Source organism: Pelophylax lessonae (genome assembly GCF_965119305.1).
Source record: "Pelophylax lessonae genome assembly, chromosome: 3".
Taxonomy (NCBI): domain Eukaryota; kingdom Metazoa; phylum Chordata; class Amphibia; order Anura; family Ranidae; genus Pelophylax; species Pelophylax lessonae.
Window position 1 is genome coordinate 57,846,531 of NC_138770.1, and position 23,606 is coordinate 57,870,136.

The 23,606-nt window shown below is 45.3% G+C and overlaps 1 protein-coding gene across 1 annotated transcript in view; it reads left to right on the forward strand.

The window, feature by feature from the left end:
- The window catches only part of LOC309550071 (uncharacterized protein), an 83,211-nt gene extending 59,989 nt beyond the window's left edge, over nucleotides 1–23,222 (forward strand). Inside the window, exons 5-6 of the mRNA XM_082250537.1 lie at nucleotides 8,380–8,963; nucleotides 22,986–23,222. Of these exons, the coding sequence (XP_082106663.1) occupies nucleotides 8,380–8,963; nucleotides 22,986–23,021 (620 nt within the window). The 3' untranslated portion in view covers nucleotides 23,022–23,222. The remainder of the gene's footprint in view (nucleotides 1–8,379; nucleotides 8,964–22,985) is intronic.
- Nucleotides 23,223–23,606: the final 384 nt, after the last annotated feature.

Consider the following 23,606-nt stretch of genomic DNA (forward strand, 5'->3'; position numbering starts at 1 on the left):
TCCCTATTCATATCATTCCACAAACGAACAGACAAAATCAAGAGGGGTATCAATATTATTAGCAAAGGATGTCCCATGGACTTATCAGGATAGTAGGCAAGACCCGGAGGGAAGATTCCTATTTTTGAAAGGACGGATAGGCGAAACTCAGGTGACGCTAGCAACATTATACGCGCCTAATAAACGACAAGACAGGTTTATATCAAAGACCCTGACCAACTTAAGGATCTTCTCTGAAGGACAACTGATTGTTGGAGGGGACCTTAATATACCATTGATACCGACTGTAGATACCTCCCTAGGGACTTCGGTACTTTCCACTAGACTATGTAGACGAGTCTTGAAGATAATGCACGAATCCCAGTTGATCGATATTTGGAGACTACAACATCCCGATGAAAAAGACTACACGTTTTACTCGACAGTACACAAAAACTACTCGAGAATAGATTATTTTTTGATACCACATGCGCAGTTACAAGCAGTCCAAAAATCATCTATTAACAATATCGCCTGGTCAGATCATGCATCTATAGTAATAATATATAAACTAACAGAGAACTCTTCACAGAAAAGACAGTTTTGGAGGCTGAACGAAAGCCTGTTACAAAGGGAAGAGATATTAAAAGAAGTAATACAGGAATTAAATACGTACTTTGAGATCAATGACCAAAATGACTGCAATATGGGCACCCTTTGGGAAGCCCATAAGGCAGTAATTAGAGGTACCCTTATTAAGCATGGGGCACGTATAAAGAGGGAAAGAAATAAACAGATGTCTCAGTTACTGGAAAGGCTTAGAGTGTTAGAAACAAAACATAAACAATCCCCAACGAATAGCATATATACAGACCTGACTATGACCAGAAAGCAGATCACGGATTTGCTACAGTACAAAGCTAAAGCAAACATACAAAGGGGCCGTAAATTAAATTATGAAGCTGGAAATAAGTGCGGGAAACTGCTTGCCAAGACAGTTCAGGAACAGAAGTTGAGATCGTATATACCCAATATTGTAACATCGGAGGGGATTAAAAAAACTCTACCAACACAAATAACGGAGACATTCGAAAAATTTTATGCCTCATTATATAATTTAAATAATGAGATACCATCACAAAGGGAAATAGAAAGATATCTAAATCAGTCCAATTTACCCAAAATCTCAGAGGAGGACAGGGAATACCTAGAGGAAGAAATTAGTCTAGAGGAAGTACAACAGGCAATAAGGAAAATGAGACCAGGGAAGGCACCAGGACCAGATGGTCTGACAACACAATATTATCAGCTATTATCCCATATTCTAGGACCCTACCTAGTAAGACTGTATAATGCAACAGGTCTGGACGGAACATTGAGTAGAGACACACTTACAGCACATATCTCACTGATATTAAAAGAAGGCAAAGATCCAGCGGCCTGTGGAAGCTACAGGCCGATATCTTTGCTGAACGTAGATTTGAAGATATTCACTAAGGTGTTAGCGGATAGGTTAGCAAGAATATTACCAAAACTGATCCACCCAGACCAGGTAGGCTTTATGACATCAAGAGAAGCAAAAGACAATACCATCAGAATACTCAACCTGATACATATAGTAAATGAGAAAAAGATCCCTTGTGTGGTATTAAGCGCCGACGCTGAGAAGGCCTTCGATCGGGTTGGATGGCCTTATCTATTTGCAGTACTTAAATATATCGGGATGGGAAATTCGATGCTAGATAGGATAATCAGAGTATATACAAATCCAGTTGCTAGGGTGAAAGCCAATGGCCTAATATCAAATGCGTTCCCAGTAAAGAACGGCACCAGGCAAGGATGCCCATTATCACCCCTCCTATTTGCCCTGTCACTAGAGCCCTTTCTTTGTAAGATCCGATCGAACCCGGACATTGAGGGAGTGAGGGTAAAGGGAAAACAATTCAAAATAGCCGCTTACGCGGATGATATGTTATTTTCACTGTCTAACCCAAATATCTCACTGCCAAATTTGATACGAGAATTCAAAAGATATGGGGCAGTGTCAAATTTGAAAATTAATTTCGGGAAATCAGAAGCTATGGGAGTGGGGATGACACTAACTCAAATACAAGCACTGAAAAATAATTATGAGTTTAAGTGGAGTGAAACGGCAGTGAGATATTTGGGGACACATATACCAACAAAATTGTCACGAGTATACGATCTCAACTTCTTACCCCTGATAGCAATGACTAAGAAACTGTTAGAACAATGGCATGTGGGGATGCAGTCATGGTTCGGCAAGTGCAACCTATTGAAGATGATTGTACTCCCAAAATTTTTATATCTCCTCCGGGCCTTACCAGTTAGGATACCAAGTAGATTTTTCGCAGTGATAAACTCATTATTTTCAAAATATATTTGGTCTCGTAAGAAAACGCGAATAGCACGGAGAATATTGACCCTCCCAAAAAAAAAAGGGGGCCTTGCACTACCAGACATAAAAGCTTATTATCAGGCCACACATGTGGGCAGGATTTGGGACTGGTGGCATAATGCAGAGACGAAAATATGGGTATAACTGGAACAAATGCAAACGGATGTAAATTTGAAAAGAGCTATATGGTGCTACCAGGATCTACCCAAAAATTTAAAACAACACTTAATAATAGGGAACACGTTGCGTATCTGTACGAGACCAAATATATACTCTAAATTAACAACAGAGAGATCTCCCCTATATCCAATATTAGGTAACCCCCTATTCCCGGTGGGACTAGATAGCAAAAGGTTTACATCATTAAGGGAAAAGGGGCAGATACAGGCTTCATCATTCTTAATACAAAAAAAGTGGCCCTTAGTGACTGAACTGATGGATGAGGAAGGCCCATTTAACCTGCCATTTTGGCAAGCTATGCAATTATACCATTACCTGGGATCCATACCTAAACCAGAAGAGTTTGATAGGAAGCTAACCAGATTTGAGCAGGCCTGCGTAAAACCAGGGAAACTAACACGCACTCTATCGGCTGCATATGGATTATTGATAAACCCAGAAGATCAACCAGATTTACCCTGGGTGAGAAAGTGGGAGGGAGACCTAGGTTGTAATTTGACAAAGGAACAGATTCAGAGGATATTGAGGTTTACCTTCAGTCCAATTAAATGCACTAAAATACAAGAGATGAACTACAAACTTATAACAAGATGGTACATTACGCCCAAGAAATTACAAAAATGGTCTTCAAACCAATCCAACTTATGTTGGAGATGTGAAAAAGAAGTGGGCACACTATATCATATCTTTTGGACCTGTTCTAAGATAAAAACTTATTGGGAAGGGGTGAGATCTATAGTGCAGAAGGTAGTAGAATATGAAATAGAAGAGAATCCAGCCTTTTTTTTGTTGAATATCTCGGATATACCAGCAAGTAAATATGAGAACTCATTGATACCACACCTAGTAAATGCGGCTAAGGTAGGCATCCCGGGTAGTTGGAAAAAAATACAACCCCCATCGATAAGAGAGTGGATAAATAGGGTCGAGGATAATAGGAGATTAGAAGAACTAATCGCCACAACACAAAATAAGCAGGGAAAATATGAGAAAATTTGGAAAGCATGGACTGACTTCCTAGACTCGGAAGAAGCGAAACAATATATGTAAAATAATTAGGGGGGGAAGGAAAAAGAAAGGAGAAAGAAAGAGGAAGAAAAGGGGAGGTAGAAAAGATAATAACTAAAGGAACACCATCTCTATACACGGGAATAGATTTTTTTTTTTTTTTTTTTTTTTTTTTTTTTTTCTTCTCTAGTTTTTATTGTTTGTTTAGGAGGGGAGGGAGGGAGGGGGAAAGGGAAAAAAAAAAGGGGGTAAAAATAAGGGATCTTGAAGGTATAATAAAGGAAGAAGCTATATTGTATGTTGTGACAGAAAAAATATGTAACATGTAGAAGATTATGTGTAATAGCCTGTCTGTACCTTTAAGATTCCTGAATAAAAGAGGATATTTGAAAAAAAAAAAGCAAACACACACACACATAATAGGTTGAACTGGATGGACTGATGTCTTTTTTCAACCTCACTATCTATGTAACTAAGTAAAAACTTGCTCGAGGCTCCCTTTGCATGAATTACTGCATCAATGTGACGTAGCATGGAGGCGATCAGCCTGTGGCACTGCTGAGGTGTTATGGAAGCCCAGGTTGCTTTTGATAGCGGCCTTCAGCTTGTCTGCATTGTTGGGTCTGGTGTCTCTCATCTTCCTCTTGACAATACCCCACAGATTCTCTATGGGGTTTAGGTCAGGTGAGTTTGCTGGCCAATCAAGCACAGTCATACCATGATCATTAATCCAGGTATTGGTACTTTTGGCAGTGTGGGCAGGTGCCAAGTCCTGCTGGAAAATGAAATCAGCATCTCCTAAAGCTGGTCAGCAGAAGGAAGCATGAAGTGCTCTAGAGCAGTGGTCTTCAACTCCGGTCCTCAGGGCCCACTAACAGGCCAGATTTTAGTATTACCTTGGGGAGATGCAGACTAGAGTACTGCAATCACTGAGCAGCAAATGATATCACCTGGGATGGATTTCAGTTATCTTGCAAACCTGGCCTGTTAGTGGGGCCCTGAGGACCAGGGTTGAGGACCACTGCTCTAGAGGGCTGCACTGACTTTAGACTTGATAAAACACAGTGGACCAACACTAGCAGATGACATGGCTCCCCAAATCATCACTGACTGTGAAAACCTCACACTGGACCTCATGCAACTTGGATTCTGTGCCTCTTCACTCTTCCTCCAGACTCTGGGACCTTTCATTTCCAAATGAAATGCAACATTTTCCACAATCAGTGATGGGGCAGAGGAGGGTCAAACAAGGATGCTGTGCAGGCAATCAACACCCTTCTTATCAACCTCATTGGTTGTTAGGACGCCCTGTTAGAGTCAGGAAAGTCCTGTGCTTGCTCTCATGCAGGAATGAAGAATGAACTGTGCAGCTTACTGGGTGAAATGTTCTGCCAGTTGGTTTATTGAAACGCCCAATCTACTCCATAGGAGTATTGGGTTCAAGGTCTTTGAAGGTACAATAAAAAAGATCCAGATCTGCAGTTGGGAAGGCAACTCGCCCTGCACGTGGGGTACCTTTTTGCTCATAAATGCACAGGATCAGGCAGGTACCATGGTCATGTGGGAATCAAACAATATGGCGGTTTCTCGGGTTGCAGATGAGCCTTACAGTGTGCAGTAGATGCAGGATGCATTTAGGAGGCGCACTGCAGAACCCAAGTCCTCTCCAGCAGTTCAAAGTACCTCTGCCATCTCACTCCCAGTGACAGAATAGAGGCCGCTGTGCACCAAGCGCAGACCTCATGTGTGCACTAGTTCGCTTATTCACTCCCATACCATGCTGCCAGGTTATGAGTCTCCATAACATGGGTTCAGTCCAGGTTGCATTGGGGAGGGAGCCAGACCACCGACTCCCCCCCCCCCCCCCCCCCCCCGGCTACCAGAAGACCAGGTACCAAGCATCATCAATGGATGTGCCTCGCACTAGTTCTTGGTTACCCATAGCTACTTTATTACTCCTCCTGTTCATTTTACTGAGTACACCTACCGAAGTAGCTTTGCTTCATACCCCACATGTGCTTTACTGCACTTGTTCTTTCATATGCCAGAAACCTCCATACACCCCTATAAATTAATTTAGACCAGGCTTAGAACAGTTGATGCAACTTTTACTTTTTCTGACACAGTTCAACATGAACAGTTCAATGCAACATGCCCTAACTGACTCAACTAGGCTGCCCAAACATACCTCAGCAAGGTGATAGCCAATTAATCTGGTTTCCCAAGGCTAGGTAGATCTCTGGATTCCTAGTGCCTTTGATGGGATGCTGGGCGCAGCAGTCCCCCCTTTGATGCTCCACAGCAATAACAGCATCTTCCTGAGGGAGCCAAAAAGCCCTGGAACCTGGCTTTCAGGGGAGGACTGGCCCGGGTGTCAGGGGGGCATTTGCCCCATGGGCCGCTCTGATGCCCCGTAAAAAGGCTGCAATGCTTCTGCCACAGACATGCCTAAAGGATTCCTGATGAACAGAAGTAAAAGTCCCCACCGCTGACCTACTGAGTGCGGGTTGAACACAAGGACAAAGCATGGATGGTGTAAACTGTGTATGAGCAGAGGCCGGTTCCATGCCCTCACTGGAGACTCTTCTGCCCCAGCTCCCCACCAACCTCCCCCTGCTGGCCAGGTTGGGAACCCCGATAGAGTATCTGGAGCAGGGCTTCAGCTTGGAATGAGGGTCAGGAGGAGGGTTGGGGGAGTGGGAGTGGGGGTTAGGGAAAGTAGGAGGGGCTGAGTCGCTGCACCATGGGCCTCCTGGTTTGTACTTGCCCCCAGGGCTGAAAGTTGCCAGTCTGCCCCTGCTGGCCTTCCCCCTTATTTATATCACAGGACAGATAGTCTGGGTCCAAAAAGCCTGGGAGCAGAGGCGCTGAACATAAACCCCTTCCCCAACCCGGGCTAGCCAATTGTCTAACATACTGTAGGCAACCTGTCTACATGCAGGTTCTCCAACCAGGTCCACAGTAGTATTGGGTTCAATGTTCTTGAAGGCACTATCAAAAAGAACCAGATCCATGTATCTGCAGGATCAATTCCATATTTTAGGCCCTCACCCACATGATACTTTTTTGGGAACAATTTTACGAACTGCCGGCAGACACCCCTGATCTCTCTTCAGCACGTTCAACTTTCAGTGACCTGGTACGTTATTGAACACCTGAACAAAGACCTTTATGAAAAGATCACCAGGGATTATAAAAAAAAAAAAGAAAAGCAGATGTAATGAATATGATTGAACACAGGTTTTGAAATATGATAGTACACGGATGCCAGGTGTGGGCATCCCCAGCCTATTTAGATGTGGGGACCTGGGTGGGACCAACCCAGAAAGTGGATGTGATTTGGACATGCTCAACAGGATCTGAGAAATAACAACTCATAAAGTGGCTGTGATTTGGATATACTCACCCAGGACTGGGCAGGACCAACCCACAAAGTGGGTATCATTTGGATATACTCATCAGGGTCTGGGCAGGACCCTCCATAAAGTGGGTGTGATTTGGACATGTTCACCATGGTCTCGGCAGGACCAGCCTATAAAGTGGGTATTGATTTGGGTGCACCAACCTGAAAAGTGGGAGGGCAAAATTAAGTCCCTGAGCCGATCCACTTTAAATGGAATCCATTACTGCACCATAATATAAATGTTTTATTGGTTGCAATAATTCCCAGATATTTTTTACTGGATGCTTTAAGCGTACCTCCATTTTTGGTGAGAAAAAAACAATCCCCTCTGGGTGATCTCTGTACATTGCAAGGATTATAACAACCTTTGCTGCAAATTCCTACCTTTTGTTATTCTGAAGAAATCATGATTTGTTCGTCTGTGCTAAGTGGGTCTAATGGGAGTGGTTTCATAATTATCAATCAGCTGTGCAGCTACAGAGCACTAATGAAGAAATCTGCTGGGCCTGCATCCCTTAGACGTATTCCTATTGGGAATATTTAACCCAAAATTATATTTTTGTTGTAGGGGATGCCTGAAATCTGACTTGTATCTTAGTGCAGACTTCTGGGAAAATTGGTGAGCCAATCGCACAAGCAGGAAATTATGTTTCTGGGGGGGTGGTCAGTATACATTTTGTGTACAGAACCGCTCCAGGTAGCCATATTGCATTGTGGCGCTTTTCCACTGCATGGAACTGAACGGTCCGGCTCGCTTTTGTGCTTTTCCAATGCTGGTACCGCATGGTACGGTGTAGGAACGGTTCGGTATGGTACGGTACGGCGGCGCTTTTCCACTGCATGGAACCGAACGGTACGGCTCTCAAAAACAGTACCACCTCGGTTGTGGTTCCAACAGGTACCATACCCGGTACCATATCCCACAATCCTTTGCATGCAGTCACTACTAGCCACTGATTGGTCAGAGAATCGTTATCCCACCCACTTAACTTTAGTACTACTTTAGTGGAAAAGCAAACCATACCGTACTGAACCGTTCCAACACCGTACCATGTGGTACCAGCAGTGGAAAAGCAAACCGGCCAAGTAGGGCCGAATAGAGCCGAGCCGGTACTTGCAGTGGAAAAGTGCCTTTGCATTTTCAGAAAATTACAGTGGCTGCAGATTGAAAAGGAAAGGCCATTTTTAATAACATTCAATTACAATAGGACATGTGTCGCAGTTGTATAAACTATAATATTTTTTCTTTACTTGCTATTTTTTTCCCCCCCACGAAAGTGGAGTTATCCTTTAAAGCTACTTTTTGACACAATTATTCTGCTATGAACCTCATAAATGCAGCTTTCTTAAAGCATGATCATATCTAATATATGTTTCCTTTGTTCTGCAGACTCTGGCCCAAATGAGAAACACCTGGGCGATACCTCTGGGAGCAATCACACAATGGCAGTAAGCGGCGGTGATGTTCATAATCCTGAAGTCCTGGAAAACATAAACCCTTTGTACGTCTCAGTAGAGAAGGAATGGATGAAAACCACACCAGAAAACCAGGAATCGGTAATTGACCTTCCAAATCCTGAACCCAACCAAGGAGATGAAACAATGAAGGAACCAATGTATTCAAAACCACTTATAAATGAACCTATCTATTCCGTAGTGCGCAAGGACAGGATCTCAATAAAGAAGCCACCTACGGTACCAATGGAAAATGTTTCCATAGATTTGAGTGTAAAAATAGAGGTTTTACAGGAGGAATCCAACCACAATTCAGCTCCCGAGAATCCTGGGGCTCCGCCCACCTCCTCCTTTAAACTGAACACGATGATAAAGCATTGGAAGGGCAAAAATTTAAAAACCTCCACACCCCAACCAACCGTCTCCATAAACATTGACTCGGAGGACCCTCCTCCCATTCCTGATAAATTATTTGATGTTGAAAATGAAGTTGGAAGTGAAGAACAACATCCAAATGAGGTAGGCCAACTATTTTATGTTAAAGCATAACTTCAGCTAGATATTATTTTTTATGTTGTTGTTATGGATCGAGTTGGAAGGGTTAGAGCCTCGGTGACGTTTTTGAGGGGGTCAGTGTTGCCATTGGCGAGTTTTCCTCTCACTTCCTGTTGGGACAGGAAGTGATGACAAATCTTTCCAGTAGGGATTTTGTAAGTGGTTTCAACAACTCAACATTTTAAACCAGTATCTCAGTTTTCATTTAGACTGAGGTTCTACACTCTAGGTCAGGCATGTCCAACCTGCGGCCCGGGGGGCGCATGCAGCCCGGAACCGCAGGCAATGCGGCCCACTGCCCCCTCACAATTTTTTTATTTTTTTGCTGGGGGGGAAGGAAGTTGAGTCAGGGGCACGGCCACGGTGGCTTCCAACTAACTGTAGGCAGAGGCTACCTCCTAGGGGATCATCCACTAGTTGTGTTAAATTAGTGCTGGGGGTGGGCACGGCAGCTCCGGAAGGGCGCAGCGGCGTTTTATTACTTATATACCTTAACTATAGTATATATTTTATATGTGGCCCGAGAAAATTTCTCTACACTCAATGTGGCCCAGAGAAGCCTAAAGGTTGGACACCCATGCTCTAGGTAGAGGCTACACATCGTCTTAAGTGACAACTACCAGTCACCTGTGGTCTTACTAGTATTTATAAATCTGAATTTCAGGATAAGAAAATATTCTAGTATTCCAGTGTAAAACTCTGCCTCTGCCCCCAGGGAAAGGCATGGTCTGACTTGGCATATGGCTACATGCTTTTTCCCAACACAAGAGGCTGCAATATGTATTTGCAATATGTATATACATATATGTATATGTATAAATATATATTTATTATATATATATATATATATAGGGCTTTTTTTCAGCGGGAACGTGGGGGAACGCAGTTCCGGCACCTCCAGGACTGACTGTATGTAATGGCAAAGGGTGCTAGGGTCTATTGATAATAACTGCTGGGGGATCTATTCTAACTGGAAGGGATATAATTTTTGCAGGGGGGTCTGTTGTTACTGAGGTCTATTGTTGCTGCTGTGGGATCTATTGTTGCTGGGGTGGGTCTTATGTTGCTGGGGGGTCAGTTGTTGCTGGGAGAGATCTACTGTTGAGGGAGGGGCCTATTGATGCTGGCTGTAGGGAGATATGTTGCGGTTGCTGCTGGGAGTCTATTGTTGTTGTTGAGGGGGAATTTTGTTGTGGTGGTCCATTGTTGTTAGAGGGATCTATTGCTGCTGGCTGCAGGGGATTTATTTTACTTGTAACTTGTACAGCAAGTTACCAGACTGGCGAAGGCTACTGACCTCAGGGCTAAGGACATTGAAAATAGGCTGCTCCGCAACAACGTCCATATAATCAGATTACCTAAAAAGGTGTTGGGTCGGGACCCCACGGCGTTTGTTGAACAATGGCTGACAGATATCTTTGGCAGAGACTCCTTTTCCTTGCTCTACGCAGTGGAGCGGGCGCACAGGGTCCCCCCTCGGCCCCAACAACCAGGTTGCCCTCATTGTACTATGCTGGGCCGCCTTTTAAACTTCCGTGACAAGGAGGCCATTCTTAGGATGGAGAGGGAGCAACGGAATGTTCAAATTAACGGCGTGCGCATTTATTTCTATCCTGACTTTTCAGCCGAGGTCCAGAAAAATAGGGCACGCTTCTCCTCCGAGAAACAACGATTGCAACGCCTAGGGGCTTCATATGCCATGCTGTACCCGGCGAAACTGTGGATTACTGCCCAGGAATGAAGCCCACTTCTTTGAGACGGCAGAGGATGCCTCCTCCTGGCTGGACCGCAACGAACATCTGCTGTGCTCTGCTGGTTGTGACAGGGCGGAAGAGGCCTGATCTTTACCCTTTTTGGATGCCAAGTACCCGGAGGAGATCCCTGTCTCATTCCCTGCTGGATACCGTGTGGTGGGTTCTGGGGGGCTGGAGCCCTGTATCCTACCTTTCCCACACAGTGGAGTTTGTGATGTCCACTTGCAAGAGTACTGACGGTTTGTAATGTCCCCTTTCGGTGCACTGTCAAAGGCACCTAAGCGTGGATGGGAGAGGCCGGTTGCCCCCCGTTCACCCATCTTGCTCCTTGTTGTTGGAGCAGCCTCTACTTTCCCAGGTTGGGCTCTGTTGAGTCCTCAGTTTGACCCCCTTTCAGTTTTTTTGTGCTTTCCACTACCACGCTCTAAGTACATGCCGACACTTCCACGCAGCCTCTGAGACTCTGTTGGTGCTTGGCCTGCCTCGGGTCTTGCCATGCCCCTGCCACACTTCCTGCCAACTGCACCATGACAACTGTACCAATTGTTTCTTGGAACGTCCGGGGCATACATGACCCTCTGAAGCGCACCATGGTATCTACTACCCTCCGTAAGCACCTACCTGCCATTTGTGCGCTCCAGGAGACTCACCTCACCAAAGACTCTCTGGCCTCCCTCAGTTTTGCCTGGGTGGGATGGGTCTACCAAGCCACCCACACCAGCTACTCCCGGGGGGTTATTGTTCTGATCCATGGCTCATTGGACTTTCGGCAGATTGCCTGCTCGGTGGACCCCGAGGGCAGATATGTGTTTTATAACTTGCCATCTGTATGCTCTGACATGTATCCTTGCGTTTGTTTACATTCCCCCTCCTTTTCGCACTGAAGTGTTGCATGATCTGCTGCTATACCAGGTGGGCTTCCCGGATATTCCACTGTACGTTTTGGGGGATTTTAATGGTTATTTAGATCAACACCCGATAGCCCCTATACCTGGTCACATGGGCCTCACTCCTCTAGGTAAATTTGTATCCGAAGTGGGTTGGGTGGATTACTGGCGCAGCACACACCCTGGGGAACGTCAATTTTCCTGCTTTTCTAAGACTCACCTCTCATTATCTAGAATTGACCTCTGTCTCTGCTCCAGAGACGCTACTAAACACCTAGTAGATCTTACTTATGCCTCCCAGATGTGTGTCGGATCACTCGCCTCGGGGCGAGACTACCCTCGGCTTTGTCGTGGGCCTCTTGGAAGCTGAATGCATTTTGGCTTAACCTACTGCCCAACTCGGGCACAGATTAAATCCTTCTGGGAGGATAACTCCGATCTCCGTCCTATAGGTGACACTTGGGAGACTTTCAAGGGTTTCCTCAGGGGGTGTTTGATTCGGGAGATCCAGGCTATCAAACGGAGTACGGCAGCTAGAAACCCAATTTACTGCTCATCCTATTTGTGAAAATAGGAATGCTTGGCTGTCTGCCCAGGAGGCCCTTTCCCACATGGCCTCCTCGGCTGCTGAGAGGAAGCATTTTTTTAGCCGCCTGGCCTTCTATGAAGAGGGGGAACAGATCGGCCGCCTGCTGGCAACAATTGCTCGAGCCCATCAAACGGCCCAGCTATAGGGGCTTTGAAAAGACTGGATTGTCATCTTGTTAATTCCCCTGATTCGGTAATAGCTGCATTGGTCTCCTTCTACTCCTATTGAAGAAAGAATTCCGCGCTAATGGATCTAATTGTGTGGTTGGCTGCAGCCTACCCCAAAAATATAGTAAAACTATATCTGAAAATGGAGAAGATATTAGGGCAACGCTGCTCCTGATGACGTCAGTCTTATGACGAAACGCGTAGAGCGTAGGCACGTCAGTTCCGCACCTTGAGACGCACATCCGGCCGTTGAGGCGCACGGCGTCCGGATATACCGCTATACGAGGGGTTCGCGGTCCCTACTTTCTTACAGAAGCTTTATCCGGTTTTTAAATGTGAGTACTTGATTTTATCTGCTTAATAAATGAACATACATTATGGTACTTCACTATATGAGTGTTTCTTTACCCATATAATCCCGGACATCATCCTTGCTGGAGCGCTGCTCATTACCCTATTTGCACATCGCTCATCCCCATTAACCACCATTTGAGGGAGGAAATACCACTGGTCCCACCAGGAAGGGAGAGGCTTACCGAGGCTCATCCGGGTTTTTACCCCAATTATCCAACGCTGGTTACCCCTGTAGGGGTGCCGCTCTCTGGTGAGTGCGGGCTTTTTAGGAAGGGGAGCACGGAATTCCCTCACCCAGCACCCACATCCTGATCCACACCAGGAGACACCCCCTCTATCCATGCGATTTTCTTTGGCACGTCCTATCACCATATTGCACGTTTTTGGACTATTATATCGAGCATATATTTTGCTTTGGATTTTTTCTCACTTTTAATATGGACTAATTTATTATTATTTATATTCATATTTATTTAACCACCAGAAATTCACCTATTTATTTGTTTTTTATCATCCACTTGGCACATCTTATGCATTTTTATACTACTTGGCTTGTTTCTATATTTATCTGATTTTGCTTAGATACCCATTTTTTTGCACTTCACTTAGTTTTTTGACTTAATTATAGCACCTGGCACTTTCTAGTCACTCAGACATCTCTACTTAATTTTGATCAACACTGCCACCTAGTGTTCACACCAATTATTTTAAGAGTCACCACTTTTTGAACTTTTGGGATACTTTACTGCTTTTATTGATTGGGTTACCTTATTAGTGTATTGCTATCAAGTATTTATTTGTGATATTTATTGATGAATGGTTAAAAAAATTTTTTTATTAATTTATTGACATCTTTAAATATTTATTGTGACTTACCATTAAGACCATTAGTTATATTATAGGGACCACCACCCACAGTAATAACTTTTTCGGAACATTTTAATGTACCTAGATCTATGAGACACACTTTTACATTTTAATTTAGCATTTGGCAGCGCCAGTTACCCTAATATCTTCTCCTCCTTCTACTCCTCGCTCTATTGCTCTAAGCAGACCTTTTCCGAGGGGAAGTTCGACACCTATTTGCAGGCCATTCCGTTGCCCTCCCTGTCGGAGGAATCACAGCGTTTGTTGGACGCACCCCTCACACTGAAGGAGATGCAGGAGGCGGTCGGTACTTTTCCCAACTCCAAGGCTCCTGGCTCGGACGATCCTCCTATGGAAAAATTTAAACTGTTAGAGGCAGAAACCCTCCCGCATTTGTTAGCTGTGTTTGAGGCTAGGGAACGTGGTGTACTGCCGGACACTATGATGAAGGCAACAATAGTACTTATCCCCAAACCGGGCATGGACCCCCTGGACCCTGGCTCTTATAGACCGATTTCCCTGTTGCAAAGCGACATTAAAATTCTGGCCAAGGTGCTGGCCCTCCGCCTTTATAAGGTCATACCCACCATCATTCACCCTGACCAGATGGGCTTTATGCCCCACAAATCCACAGCCATTAACCTACACTGCTTGTTCTTAAATCTTCAGTCCCCACCGGCCGAGGGGGAGACCAGAGCCCTGCTGTCAGCTAAAGTGTTTAGGAAACCAAAAAGAAACAAATCACCGCTCTGAAAGCAGCCAGCTGAGCCGGATGGATCCGAGCAACTGTGGCAGTCCTGTAGGAATGGGTGCTCACCAAGGTCCGCAACCTGAGAAGTCCATGTAAGTAGAAAAGAAAGTGGCACTTCCAGACCCAGGAACTTGGAAACTTGAGTTTTATTCTTCAAATCAAAGGTACAATATCAGACAGGAACACAAGACAAACTGGACAGGAGACGCGTTTGACACCTTGTGCTTATTCATTGCTAAAGTGTTTGACAGCATCGAGTGGTCCTTCCTGCTGGGCGTGATGCACCGCTTCGGGTTTGGGGAGGGCTTTATCTCTTGAGTTCAACTCCTGTATACGCACCCGTTGGCGGTAATTAGATAGGGTCATGTGTCTGATGGTTTCTGCCTGTATCGGGGAACTCGTCAGGGCTGCCCCCTATCCCCGCTCCTGTTTGCCTTGGCCATAGAGTCCGTGGCGGCCCTGATCCAGTCGAATCCGTTGGTGGCGGCTTTCCGCTATGGGGACCTTCAGGAGAAAATGATGTTATATGCGAACAATGCTCTTCTGCGGCTGGGGGATGTGGGGCCCTCCTTGGGGGGGGGGGGAGCCATGTGGTTGATCACATTGTTTGGTGCCTACTTGGGCCTGGTGATCAACTGGAGCAAGTCCTCGCTTATGTTACTGGATCCCCCCTGCGGAGGGACCGCCTCCCCTGCCTGTAGCTGTCCCTGTGTCCACGTCCTTTAAATACTTGGGTATCCTGATCACCCCCTGTCTGCTAGCGTATATATCAAACTTAACATGACTCCCTTGCTGGCCCGTTTCCGGACCAAGATTAAGTTGTGGTCTAGGCTCCCCATGTCTCTCGCGGGACGTGTGAACCTTATAAAAATGATCCTCTTACCCCAGCTCCTATATATACTTCATAATTCTCCTGTTGTGATCCCCTTGAAGATCTTCCGCATTATCAATACCATTTTTCAGTCCCTGTTGTGGCGTACCGGCCGGCACCAGGGTGAAATTGGTGCAGCTTCAGAAACCAAAAGATGCGGGGGGTTTGGCATTGCCTAACCCGTGGCTGTATTACCTAACATCCCAACTGCAGCAGATAGCCCGAGCAGCGTGTGCGGCTCCGGAGGAGGACCCTATGTCCCGCGATTCTGTTTCGGTGTTGATGAGGTTGGCAACGGGCGGGAGGGAAATCCTTGCTGGCCTGGAGGCTTTGGCCTATGTTAAGTCCAACAGGCTTTTCCCCACATACACTCTAATGCAAAAAGTATGGAACAAGACTAGACAGTCGCAGGATGTTGCCGGCTTTACGGCCTTTAGCCCCATCTGGAATAACGTTCACTACCTGGAATTGGTCAAGCTAACTCAGGGGCCCCAGTGGGAAAGGTAGTATATCTGAGGCAGATTTTTTTCTGGAGGGCGACTCCGTTCCTTTTCAGAGCTTAGTTTGCAGTTTCGGCTCCCGAGGTCTATGTATTTCTACTACTGCCAATTATAGCACGCAGTGCGAGCCCAGCAGGGAGTGGACCTGGCTGTGGCACCTCTCCCCTGCCCCCATATTTACCTATGTTAGCGAAGTTACTTCGTACAAGGGATTCATTTCACAATGCTACCACATGTTACTGACAGTCTTTCTGGGGGGTCACCCGACCACGGCTGCCACTCGGTGGGAAAGGGATGTGGGCACTTTTGAGGACGACCAAGGGGAGGAGGCCCTGGCCACCGTCCAACGCTGTTCCCTTAGTGTGGCACAGCGGATATCTCAGTTGTATCTCCTGCTTAGTCCATTACACTCCAGCCAAGCTGTTCACTATGGGCATCAGAGACTCCCCCCCACGTGCTCCCGCTGCAGCAGGGACCATGGTGACCTCATCCACATGGTGTGGAGGTGCCCGAAGCTCCACCTGTATTGGAAGACAGTCATAGATACCCTTAATAGAGTTTTCCAGGTTTCTTTAACTGTTGACCCTAAACCTTGTATATTGGGGATACTTGGGGACATTTCGGTTACTGATATTACGGTGCAGGTGGTGGGGAGGGCACTGTTCCAGGCTCGCAAATTGATCCTGCGGCATTGGACCTCCCCTAACCCTCCCACTGTGGAGGAATGGGTCAAGCAGATGGGGAGCACTCTGTGGCTGGAAAGGCACATTTGGCAGCACCGGGTATGCCCCGCCAAGTTTGAGAAACTGTGGCACCCTTGGCTAGATACTCCTGGTTTGTCCCCGACTGAGTTGGTCTTGGACCGCATGCTGCTTTCCTGAGTACCCTCCTCTCCTGGTCCCAACTGATTGTTTATTTTTGCTGGGGGGGGCATGAATGTTGACCTGTTGGCCACTGTCTGATTTTGCTAGTCTCGGACACTGGTGTTGTATGGTACTCTGTTATTATCCATATGCTTATTGTAAGTGGGTGGCGTGTGTGCCCCCTGTCAGTTATATCTATTTGTTTTGGATGTTAAGCTTCAATAAACTTCTTTTCTGATACAAAAAAGAGGCCTTTAACCTACTGTTTTGACTTCTTCCATTATTCCTACACTATATCATCAAAAGTATTGGGACACCGGCCTTTACACGCACATGAACTTTAATGGCATCCCAGTCTTTCTCCGTAGAGTTCAATATTGAGTTGGCCCACCCTTTGCAGCTATAACAGCTTCAGCTCTTCTGGGAAGGCTGTCCACGAGGTTTAGAAGTGTGTCTATGGGAATGTTTGACCATTCTTCCAGAAGCGCATTTGTGAGGTCAGGCACTGATGTTGTAGAGAAGGCCTGGCTCGCAGCATTTGAAAAACTGCTGCGCAAATACCGTGCTGCAACAATTGCCATTTTTGTTTCTAGGGTCTCTACTAAAAATGTATGTATATATTGTTTGGGGGGTTCTGAGTAATTTTCTACCAAAAAAAAAATATGTTTTTTTCATGTAGGAGCCAAGTGTCAGAATTGGCTTGGGCTGGAAGTGGTTAACGAGATAATCTGAAACTAAATGGAATACATTTTTCTTTCATGCACATCTCTAAAGGTTTGTCCTAGAAACAACAATTTGAGGAGTCCTTGAGCCTCTCGAGACTTTTCTATGCCAGAAAGTCACCTCCAACCACTGCAGTATTCCTGGCACATGCTATGGTCATCTGTCTTGACAATCCTTAAACCATATTTGTCTCATGGGGTCATCACCATGGATACCCAAATCTGTTCCAGATAGGCTGTCCGCATGTGAATCAGAAACCTATTGGCCCTATGTGCGCGTGGAAATCATCACTCTCAGCTGTAAAAGAGGTGTTATAGCTAGGCCAATGAGATGACAAGCCTTGGGAGTTTCTGAGCAGATGTTTAGACCTATGCTGCATTTGTTGGTATACGGTGAAATTTGGAAACCTATCCCACCAGTGGTGTATTTTGGTTTTGTGCTGCCCTAGGCAAGACTAAAATTGCGCGCCCCTCCCATGTAAATTTACCCCACTCCTTTTTTAACGGATGTGACTCCCTCCAAAATTGAAGGACTACAAGTCCCAGCATGAACCCCTGAGATCTCACGAGAGGGAGGGTGAGAGGGGGTGTAAGAGAGAGAGAGAGAGAGAGGGGGATGGGTGAGGGAGAGTAAGAGAGGGGGTGAGGGAGGGGGAGAGAGCGGGGGTGAAAGAGAGAGGGGGTGAGAGAGAGGGGGATGAGAGAGAGAGAGGGGGGGATGAGAGAGAAAGAGACAGGTGAGTGTGAGGGAGAGAGAGAGGAGGGGTGGGAGAGAAAGAGAGGTGGGGATGAGTGAGAGAGAGTGGGGGGATGAGAGAGAGGGGGGATGGGGGATCAAGGAGAGAGAGAGGGGGGAGAGAGTGGGGGGATGAGAGAGAGAGAGGGGGGATGAGAGATGGGGATGAGAGAGGGGGGGGTGAAAGAGAGAAGGGGACGAAAGAGGGGGATGAGAGAGAGGGGGGATGAGAGAGAAAGAGACAGGTGAGTGTGAGGGAGAGAGAGAGAGGAGGGGTGGGAGAGAGAGAGAGAGTGGGGGGGGGGGGATGAGAGAGAGGAGGCATGAGAGAGAGAGAGTGAGGGGGAATGTGAGAGAGAGTAAGGGGGATGTGAGAGAGAGGGGGGAATGAGAGAGGGGGGGAGAGATGGGATGAGAAAAAAGAGAGGAGGGATGAGAGAGAGAGAGAGGGGGGGTGAAAGAGCGAGAGAGAGGGGGGACGAAAGAGGGGGATGAGAGAGAGGGGGGAGGAGAGAGAGAGGGGGGTGGGTGAAAGGGGGTGAGTGAGAGAGAGAGAGAGAGGGGGGTGAGAGAGTGGGGGGGGGGTGAGAAAGACGGCTCTTGCAACCAGTGGCCAATAGAGTCTCAGGTGGGGGGGTGGCTTTTTTGCTGCCCCCCTGCAAAGTGCCGCCCTAGGCCTGGGCCTTGTTGGCCTAGGCCAAAATACAGCACTGTATCCCACCAGCATGAAACTATCTAGTTTCCAGTATGTAATTCTGCCCCCAGTTTTTATAAGGTGTTGGTGGTTTACATGTGTTCTATCTTTTCTGTCTGTATGCTGGCTTTTATTTTTATATTATACATTGAAGCATACATCCGTTGCTTGATATAATTTAGGAGGAAATAGCTAAGAAACGAAAGAATTCAGGTTAATTTCTCAATGAAGGGCTGCCAAGCCGAGGTTTGCAGAAAGGTGATATAGGCGTGGGAGGATTTACAGGAAGATGGAGGTGAATATGGTTCTTCGTTTCAACAATCGTCTTTAAATATTTGCATTTTGGAAAGCCTTCAGAGACATATTTTAGGGAAAAACTTTATAGAGCATGCAGGGTACATTTAATAATATCACCTGAGGCATTGGAAACTATTTGTCTGCAAAGATCTGTGGGGGCAGAATGTGGCTTGTGGTGGCATGGCGCTGAAATGGCTCCAGTACTGCATTCAGGGCGTTCGATAAAAAATATAATTTATCCTGGGCACGAGGCACGCATGGCACGCGTCACTAAGAAGAAAATAGCAAAGACCTCCACCGTGCCAAATCAAAAACTATATAAAGACAAAAAGAGGGGTTGTAGGGATATATCCTACCACAATATGGACTTTACTGGCACCCACATGACGCAGACACTTAGATATAAAAAAAATTACTTTTTTATTTACAATTTCTAATTAAAAAGAACACCAATGCGTATACAAATAATAAAACCATAAAATCCTCAAGACACCATATCTGGGTCTAAAATAAGAATATGACCCAACTAGACAACAAAAGTATCACCTATATACAATGTAGACTATATAACGTAGGTCAAGGTGTACAGGTCCAATCCCATGGTCATGGAAATTTACTATTTCTAATAAAAAAAAAAACAATGCGTGTAGAAATATTAAAACCATACAATTTTCAAGAAATCATATCTGGGTCTAAAACGGGGGTCTCCAAACTATGGCCCTCCAGTTGTTCAGGAACTACAATTCCCATCATACCTAGTCATGGCTGTGAATGTCAGAGTTTTACAATGCCTCATGGGATGTGTAGTTCGGCTGGTGGGCCGTAGTTTGGAGATCCCTGGTCTAAAATGGGAATATGCACAAATTGGACAACAACAGTATCACCAATATACAATATAGCCTAGATAATGTAGGTCAAGGTGTACAGGTCTAATTTCATGGTCAACATGTTTCTCTAGTTACTTAGCTTCTTCGGGACCATTGTGACGGTACTCACCGTCACTAAGAGTGAAAGACAGATACTTAATGGTTTGGATTGCTTTAAATGGGGACCGTGTTTACACTTATGATAATGTGTATTGTACTTCAATGTCAGAGACAGGCTCTCCCTATTGTTTGTGTATTGAGGTGTGATGTGGATTCTGTTAAGCCTGTCTGTCCCATTGTTAATGAACTCACATATTATGTCTGTCCAGATGGCTAGATAATTAGTTCAGGTTAATTCTATTTCTGTATACAATTTCATCTGCATATGATAATGTAATCAGGTAACCCCTGACCTGATAGGGTAATTTGATCAGGAGGTGGATGTGCTCATGTGTGTGTGTATATAAATTGAGTATGAAACTGTTCAATAAAGGAGAAGGTTCCAAAACTTGTACAAGGGAAGTTGTCGGCTAGCTTTGCATGGGGGCGGCTGGAAAATCAGATTTCTATGTTCACGACTGGGAGGAAGCCGTATACTGACGGAAGTCCACAAGTACAGCGTGGGTTGCGGTTCCATTACAACCATAATAAATGGTAAACCATAAAATGCTAAATTCTAGTAAACAAAAAATACACTACTACTATACTAATGTATTTTTTATGTTTTTTACTAGAATTTGATATCTCATTTATTTTGGTCCTGAAAAAGCTATGTATCTTTAGAAATATGTTGACCATAGGATTGGACCTGCACACCTTGACCTACATTATATAGTCTACATTGTATTTAAGTGATATTGTTGTGGTGCAGTTGGGTCATATTCATATTTTAGACCCAGATATGGTGTCTTGAGGATTTTATGGTTTTAATATTTGTATACGCATTGGTGTTTTTTTTTATTTTATTAGAAATTGTAAATAAAGAATACATTTTTTTTAATATCTACAGTAAGTGTCTGTCTCATGTGGATGCCAATAAAGTCCATATTGTGGTAGGACCTATTCCTGTAAACCCTCTAGGTGTCACAAACAACTGTTGACCATAGCAACCAACGGGGCTCGTTCATGTTTTTAAGTGAAGCTATACACTGGCCTGTGGGAAGGTGCAGCGTAATGCAGCTGCAGTAAACCGTTGCGGAAAACAGAACTGTTTAGAATTTGAAGTTCAGCAATGCACCACTAGCCCGGCGGGAAGATAAGCCAACTGGGCACACTCACAAGATGTACAGCGATGATTGGCAACAGTAGATTTCAGGTGTGCCAACAGCGTCTGTCTCGAGGGCGGAATGCAGCCTGGCCGGTCTGTACCCAAATTGGAAGGCTTCCAGGAAGGATTTTATGTGAAATCACTATAGATAAATCCGTATATATGGCAACTGTCCTGGATTTGCCATGACAGTCCCACAGCATAGCCTTGTCTCCTGCTGATGTGTCCCAGGCAGTGTCATAGCATCACAGAATCAACTTTACCTATCACTCTCTGTCTCAGCGACAATGGTCACCAGAATGGAAAGAAACGGTGAATCTAACCAGCATGGGCGTAGGCAGCGATCAAAAAGTACTCCTTTAACAAGTAGGAAGAGCCCCACCCCAATAGGTCAAAGGGTCTAAAATGGTATGCTACATTCTTGCAATTAAATTTTATGTAAAAATCTAAAGATGGGTAAATCTATATTTGCCAACTGTCCCAGATTTGCCTATACAGTTCTAAAACTTAGCCCTGTCTCCTGCCAATGTTGTTTTCCCAGGCTGTGTACCCGAGATCGCAGCATCAGCATGGTGCATTACCTAAAAAAAAAATAAAAAGAACATCAAATGTGAGTAATAAATAGGTTGTTCCTGTATTTTTAAATGTGGGGTCTTGGCAGGATTAACCCATAAAGTTGGTGGGGTGAGCAGTTCCTTGAATATTAGGAAGTGGGGTCTGGGCAGGACCAACCTATAAAAATGGCGGGGTGGACACTTGCCTGCAAACTAGGAGGTGGGATCTGGGCATGACCATCCCATAAAGTTGGTGGGGTGTAAAGTTCCCCAAAACCTGTTAAGTTGGTAGGGTGGGCCGTTCCCTGCCTATTCGGAGGTGAGGTCTGGTCAAGAGCAACCCGTAAAGTTGGTGGGGTGGGAAGTTCCTTGCATATTAGGAGGTGGGGTCTGGGCAGGACCATCCCATAAAGTTGATGGGGTGGGCAATTCCATGCAAATTAGGAGGTGGGGGTCTGGGCAGGACCATCCCATGAAGTTGGCAAGGCAGGATCTTGTCAGGATCAACCCATAAAGTTGGTGGAATGAGAAGTTCCTTGCATACTAGGAGGTAGGGTCTCAGCAGGACCAACTTATAAAGTTAGTGGGGTGGCCAATTCCATGCAAATTAGGAGGTGTTGTCTGGGAAGGACCATCTCATAAAGTTGGCAAGGTGGGATCTCGTCAGGAACAACCTGTAAAGTTGGTGGGATGAGAAGTTCCTTGCATATTAAGAGGTAGGATCTAAGCAGGACCAACTTATAAAGTTGGTGGGGTGTGGTAAGGAGCAATCTGTAAAATTGGTAAGGTGGGAAGTTTCCCACAATTTAGAAGGTGGAGCCTCGGCAGGACCAACACATAAAATTGGTGGGCTGGGAAGCTCCCCCACATATTAGAAGGTTGGGTCTGGGCAGGACTAACACTTAAAGTTGGTGAGGTGGGAAGTTTCTTCATATTAGGAGATGGGGGTCTGGGCAGGATCAACACATAAAGTTATTGAGGTGAGAAGTTCTCTGCACATTAAAGTTGGTGTCTGGGCTATACCAACCTGTAAAGTGGGCCTTTTTTGGGCAAACCCACCCAGAAACTGGGTAGGTAAAATATGGACCATGGGTTGGCGGGGCGGAGGGGGGGTTTAACAGTGTCCAGGATCATAGAGTTTGTAAATATTGTATCAAAAGTTGGATGAATCTTGTTAATTAGACCCTCCCTCCCCCAATCATCCATTGCACCTATATCCAAGTAACCTGTACTTTTAATTCCTGCAGGAAAATACGGGAACAGATATCAAGATGGAGGAGTGATCTTGCTGAAATGTCACTACTAAAAGGGACAGCATTCATAGGGACGACTTCCTGCTTGGTGCTGATTGCTGTATAGCACTAGTAAGAAATACGCTCTTGGTTTCAAAGACATTTTGCCTGGGGCTGAAAAGCATGATCTTGGCACATACTGCCATGGGATGGTCTCACCACGGCAACTTGGAACGCTGCTCTGACTGTACATATCTAAAGATGATGTGAATAAAACAAAGAAAAAAATGTAACATAATATTAAAACCTATGTATTATGAATATTTTTGTATTATATATTATATACTCATTTTGAATTTTTGTTTTAAATTTTTACTCTGAGTTTGTCTCCATGCTGTGTCATATTTCCAGGAACATAAGTATTTATGGTCATACCAGATCGGCGGCACAGACCTCTATGCCCAAACATAATCTGATGAATATAGAAAAACCAAAACAGTGTTGCGCCAAATCTATAATAACACTTAAATACGAAGTGGTAAGATGTGCTTCCAGGTGGAAAATAAAGAGTCCACAAAAATCAGTGAAAAAATCTTCAGTGCTTGACACCACTGTGACTGTGCTCACCAACCCTTC